General features: G+C 52.4%; 1 protein-coding gene across 1 annotated transcript; it reads right to left on the bottom strand.

The window, feature by feature from the left end:
* Positions 1–214: 214 nt before the first annotated feature.
* Positions 215–3634, bottom strand: ORM1 (orosomucoid 1). The gene is made up of 6 exons (XM_028532912.2): positions 3476–3634; positions 2959–3101; positions 2649–2719; positions 1753–1860; positions 1509–1612; positions 215–393 (listed from the first exon to the last, which is right to left on the bottom strand). The coding sequence occupies exons 1-6, from the start codon at positions 3584–3586 to the stop codon at positions 319–321; spliced, it is 612 nt and encodes a 203-aa protein (XP_028388713.1). The 5' UTR covers positions 3587–3634; the 3' UTR covers positions 215–318.
* Positions 3635–6527: the final 2893 nt, after the last annotated feature.

Below are 6527 nucleotides of genomic sequence, written 5' to 3'. Positions count from 1 at the left end.
TCCCCACTGCAGAAGGACCCTTCTCGTGCTGGTCTCCCATGCCATATATCGTCCATCCTGACACGCATGCTGGGAATTACAGCGGGGGCTTTTCCAACCAGGGGCTGGCAGGATCTTACTTAGTGGGCAACCAGGACTTAACCCGTGGCTGGCCTCAACACGAATGAATGAGAGAATGAATGAATGAGCATATATGACAATCTACTTATTACAAATACAGAAGCTTTATTGATGTCACAGAGAGAAAGAACTGAGGTACAAAGGGTGGGTGGGGGGCTCAGGACAGACCCCCAAAGTCCCTGAGGTCTTAACTCAAAGCTAGTCTTTCTCCGTCCTCTCGCTTTCCTTCTTCTTTTCCTCCTCGTGCTGTTTCTCCAGCGGCTTACACAGATCCTACCAGGCAGTGGGAAAAGAAGAAAACACCACAATGGGGGAGGGCGTGGGGCTCCTGGGGGGAGGCTGGGGTCCACTCTGTACTGTGGCACCATCCCAACCATGGCGCCAGCCCCGTCTCTGCCACGTGAAGCTGGGTGACCTTGGGCAAGTCATTTCCCTCAGTGAGCCTCAGTTTATTCACCTCTAGAATGGGGCCTCCAACCCTTAAGAACAGCTGGAATTTCTAGAGCACTTACGACCTGGTTAAGCCCTTATGTTGATCTGGATTTCTCACCACCATTTTGCAGCTGATGTGACTGAGGCTCCTAGTGGCCATGTGGCCTGTCCGAGGTTCCCCAGCCCATAGATGGGGTGACAGGCCATAGACCAGGGAACCGACTCCAGTGCCTATGTTCACAAGCCCTTTCCCGGGGTTCTCAAGAGCAAGGGGACGATCTGTGCCACTCGTGGTCCCAGGAAATGACCTCAGGTGGCAAGCAGATGGGAACATTTTTATTTGAATAACGATGAAAGTATGCCATGTATATCCAAAAAAGTGTAACCAGCTCATCAGCTCTGTGATGTCACATATGGTGCATATAACAAGATCGAGTAAAGCCTTTCACTGGGCACAGGTTTAAAGGGAAGTAGTAAAGTCATTTCTCAGGTAATTCTCCGTTAAAGCAAAAATTGGGACGGTGGAGATCCTGCACTTGCTGCGTGCAGTTCGGACAACCCTGGGAACCACACTGCCTGCCCCCCATTGTGTGGTCGAGAAGCCTGGGCTGTGGCAGGCTGTTGTGACTATTCGTTCCCCATGTGTGTCTCTTTCTCAAGCCCCACCACCACACCTTGGCCAAGCTGTGCCCCACCTGTTAGCCTTCTTAATCCTCTCCACCTGTTCATGAGTCCTCCCTGATTTCCCAGAGATGTCCCGCCTGGGCTCTCACCCACCCCTCCCGCCATGGGCCTCTCTGAAGCTCAGCTGCTCTGTAGTGAGGTGGACACTTAAAAGCAGGAGCTCCTACCTCGCTGTGCAGCCCTGGCTGGCAGCTTTCCCTCTCTGGACCTCTGGGGCTGCCCAAGGCAGGAGCACCCTCACGTGAGCAGCGCCCAGTCTCCCTTGCACTCACCTTTTTCTCATCGGTATACAGAACCTCCGACTTTTTCATGCCTCTGCACCTGAGGTCCTCATAGAACTGCTCCATTTGCTCTGGGGTCACCTCTGGCTTGTCAGCTGCAGGAGGGAGCAAAGAGACTGGTGAGGATGTCGGGGGGGCCTGGTGACAGGCCAGGGACAGCTGGGGGTCTGAGGCCCCAGCACCAGGAGTGGGTGGTCCTGGGGGAAGCGTGGGTGGGAGTTTGGGCAATGCTTACCGTAGAAGGACAGCCCAATTTGCTGTGGGTCTTCTGGGAAAAAAGCAAGCATGAAGGTGCTGCGGTCCTTGGGGAGCATCAGGTGGCCATAGTTTCTTGTGCCATTCTCTGGAAGAGAAAGCCTCTGGGTGAGACCATGGGGACAGCACAATGGTCCCCTCCTCACAGGTGAGGAAACCTGGTTGTGCCCAGGGCCGCACAGCCAATCAGTGAGGCCACACGTCCCTGCTCTGACCACGCACCGGGCCCAACACTGAACACTAACTTACATATGTAGAATCAGAGGAACCTCGTGTGAACGGTGGCTGCCAGAACCTCTCTGCCCATTTTACAGATGATGAAAATGAGGTTCAGAGAGGAGCCTCAGGGCTCCTTGGTGGTGGTGGTTCAATTCCATTGGCACTTACGTGTTCCTACTATGTGCCCTCACTGCAGAGATGGTGGAGACGTGGGTGAAGGGACTGCCTGCCCAGCAAACAGGCTGCCACCGTTACTTCCCAGAGGACAGAGAGTGGCTGAAAGGGGGACAGGACTAGAGCTGACCTGGGGGGTGAACCCAGTTCTCATGGTAAGTGGCATGACCTCAGAGAAGCTCTCTGACACCCCTGTTTCTCCATCTCCTCATCAGATCACTGTACTGTCCTTTTAGGGCTGTTCATGAGTATCAAGTGGACGGATTCATGTAACGCACTTCAAACAGCCCCTGGTGCATAGAAAGAGCTCAGAAATGTTGGCAGCTCTTACTGATTATTTCACGTGCAGGCCCTGGGCCTACAGAGCTATAAGAAGTGGGCCTCTCCCATGTTCTCTCTGCCCAAAGACCCCGTCCCCTCCCTTAGGCCGCTCCACCCATCACCTCCCCGTTCCACACGGCAGCCCTTCCCCTGAGGCCTCACCGTATTTCATCAGGGTCCCATTTTCCCGATAGATCGTCAAGGGGCTGAACTCATAGGTGCAATTGTCCCCACTAGTGCCAGATAGAAGAGGGAAGACAAACAGTAAGACAGTCAAGGATAAGTAGGCAGTCTTAGTACTGAGGGGCAAAAGTCAAGTGGCAATTAGAGTCAGACCCCCCCACCCATTCCATGGATGAGAAGGCTGAGGCCAGGAAGAGGGCGGGGTTTGCTCAAGGTCTCCAGGGTGCTAGGAGTAGAAGCCAGAACCTGGGGCTGGGCTTGGGGCTGAGAGGGCCCGTGCGGGTCTTACATGGTTGAGTATTCTCTAACCCATATTTTGTCCTCCGTGTGGTTGGGCATGAAGTAAAAGAAGGATGCCTTGAACTTGGTAGCCGACTCCTTGTATTCCAGGTGATGGAAAGCTGAAGCGATGTAATACCACTTGCCAGAGATCTGGGGAAAAGCCAAGAGCAGGTGATGGAGGCTGGGAGAAGACCTGGGCGTATCTCTCCATTTTGCACCTCAGGAGCCTGAGGGCTCCAGAAAGGAGTGGGGGCGTGCAGGAGTGAGCGTGCATGAGCTCCCTCCAAGAATCAGGCATCACCCCACTCCCGGCGGCCCCTCTGAGGGACTTTGCAATGAGGCTTCCAAGTTTGGAGGCAGCGGAATGGAATGCCTTCGGAGGCTGCCACCCCAGACCGCCACCCCCAGGACCCGGGAGAGAAAAGGGCAAAATCAGGAAAACAGGCTGACCATCAGCCATCGGGGAAAAGGAAGCCCAGAGAGGGACATGGCTGTCCACGGCATTCAGGGGCCCAGGCACCCACCTGGTCCAGGGTGGCGTTGGTGATAGGCACCGTGTAATTGGTACATGTCGGGCTCTGGGCGTCCAGCAGAGGAAGAAGGCTCAAGACTGCGAGGACCCAAGGCAGCGCCATGCCGAGACAGAGATGCACCAGAGTTCGGTGGTTCTGGTGGCTGAAGAGTGCGGTGACCTTTATAATGAGCCGTGGGCCGGGCCCTGGGAACCCGCTGTGACACAATCAGGAACTGCCTGGCAATTGTTGTACACAGAACATTCTGTCATGGCTGTTCAAAGCCAAGGTGGATTCCCTGGCCAGGCTGGCTCCATTGGTTGGCCATCTTCCTGCAAAACTAAAGGTCACCGGCTGGATTCCCGGTCAGGGCACATGCCTGGGTTATGGGCCAGGTCCTCACTTAGGGCAAGTGGGAGAGGCAACCAATTCATCCTCCTCTCACACAGCAATGTTTCTCCCCCTCTCCCTCTCTTTTTCTGAGGGACCCAGTCATAAATCGAAAGCTGAAAGCAACCTTGAGCACTCCCAGGCTAGTGCAGTGTGGGGGGTCACTGGGGTTTGGGAGCAGTGTAGGGTGTGGGTAGGGCAAACATGGACTCAGCTCCAGTTGAGTGTGGTGACAAGGGTGAAAGAACAGAAGCCCAGAAGGGCCTTGACCCAGTCCTGGCGGCAGGGACATTTCCAAAACAGGGAGGCACTAGGGCAAGCCTGTTTTCAGTAAATGTATTTAACCTGCCTCGTCTCCCGACATGTAAAACAGGAATTATTCGTGTTGCCTTTACCCTCTGCTGTTTAAACAGGAAGCTTGCCTCTCTTTTCACCAGCACGCAGCCCACTCAACCCCCACCGTGGGTCAGCCTTGCACATGGTGGCACTCAGGCAGCACTGTGGGCCAAATCTCTGTCCTTCCAAATAATTCTTATAGGAAGTATTATGGTGTGCTTATAATTTTGTATTCTCATTCCTTTTACATATTTTGAAAAAAATTTTATTTCTCGGTGTAGTTGATAGTGTAATTTCAAAGCATGCGTAACCTTTCATTCACTTCCTAGATTATAATTTATGCAATCCTGTCCTCTCTTTTTTAAAAGGCCTGTTTTAAAAAAGATTTTATTTATTTATTTTTAGAGAAGGGAGGGAGAAAGAGAAAGAGAGAGAAACATCAATGTGGGGTTGCTGGGGGCCATGGCCTGCAACCCAGGCATGTGTCCTGACTGGGAATCAAACCTGCTATGCTTTGGTTCGCAGCCCGCGCTCAATCCACTGAGCTATGCCAGCCAGAGAGCAATCCTGTCCTCTCTTTGTCCCTAGAGCATTCTATTTTATTTTTTCCAGCTTCATTGAGATACATATGATATGCGTATCATATATAATTGTCCATAGCATTGTAGATTGTGATATTGTCCTCTGATGATAGGGGTTGGGGAGTGACCGGATTGCTTTCTAAAATCACCACACCGTTCCAGAGAAGGAGAAGCCTCTGCCACATGTCAGACTGCAGCGTTATTTAAAATAGGCGAGAACTGGAAGCCATTCAAATATGTCCGTCAGCAGGAAAACGGGAAAATGCATGTTAGTGCGTTCACAATACGACGCATTCCTTAGCAACTCAAAGAAATGAACTGCTGATACGTGTGACGATATGACTGAATCCCATAAACGTTACACTGAGCAAAACAAGCCAGGCTTGGTAAAGCACATGCTGTGTGTTCCGTAGGGGTTCCGAGCGAGCCTCCCCAAAATGTGCCATTCAGGAGATTACTTTGAGCTGACGGCAATCAAACCAAGGCCTAGAAGGAAGGAACTTTGACCTCCCTGTTACAGGGTGCAGCCAAGAGGGGGGCCCCAAAAAGGGATTTGGAATGGGGTCCAGAACTCAAGGTGTCTAGGAAATAGTAGAAAGACATATTAGATGTCCTCACCGCTTCCCCCACAGGTGTGAGTTGGGGGAAGGGACACATGGAGCAGGAACATTCAGAGCTGTTTTGTACAGCCACAGCTTTGCAGTTAACCTCTGGCGTGGTCATTTAACATATCTATAGCCTTGGCTGGTTGCTTAGATGTGTTAAATAGCTGTGGCCATGCTCTGGGCCAGGGGGATGAAAGGAGCTCCCCGGCCAAGATATAACTGGGGGCGGGGCAGGTCCCCCAGTGCCTGCCTGCGTGGGAGCTTGGAGAAGATTGGCTCCATGATATGGGGCCACCCCTGCCTAGACTCATGATGGCAGCCCAGTAAACTTGGAATAATACAGGAATGCTGGCAGGTATAACTGATTGTAGGAGGAGTCTGAAATGTGGGTGCAGAGGAAGATTGGTTCGGGGATTTAAACCCAGACATGGCAGCCACATGAGAGGAACCACGTGGTCTTTAGCAGAGTGGGGACTCCTGCACCCCTGTGAGAGGGAATCACCATGCGGCTTTAGCAGAGAACCACCACTTGGCTTTGGCAGAGTGGCAACGCCCTGCTCCCCACAGCTTTGCCTAGAAGAACCATGTGGTTTTGCCCGAGTGGGGACCCCTGCAGCTTTGATAGAAAAGGACCACGCAGCTTTGGGGTGCTCCCTTTGACCGAGTGGCCTGGGAAGCAGGAGAGACTTTGCCTGGAAGAAGGGTGAAAGAACTCTTGCCAGCAGGCCATGAGAAGGTGCCACACGGCTTTGGGTTAATTGGAGATCCTGCCTGGATGGCAGCAGAGCTGATGGTGCCAGAGGCCTGAAACACGGACGTTTGCTTCTTTTCCGGAGTTACGGTACCCCGAATTAGGGCAGGGGGAGAAGGAAGCACTGTGGGCATCTGTGGGTATCCAAAAGAACTTTGATTTTAATGAAGACATTAGGTCACTACTTTAAGTCGGTATAGCTTTAAATAAACATGTCCTTTCCTTTTCACAAATCTCTGGCATTGAGAAATGTCATTCCTATAAGGCAGCAGACATAACGAACCTAGTCGGGGGTCCTTTCGGTAATGGTATCTAGTCCTCACCCCCCATGGCCCCTGTGTGTGGGTGTGTTCTGTAACATCCCCACTAACTACCTAAAAGGACTTAAGAGAGAGGACCTG

Source organism: Phyllostomus discolor, chromosome 3 (genome assembly GCF_004126475.2).
Source record: "Phyllostomus discolor isolate MPI-MPIP mPhyDis1 chromosome 3, mPhyDis1.pri.v3, whole genome shotgun sequence".
NCBI lineage: Eukaryota > Metazoa > Chordata > Mammalia > Chiroptera > Phyllostomidae > Phyllostomus > Phyllostomus discolor.
This window is presented reverse-complemented; position numbering and strand designations above follow the sequence as displayed.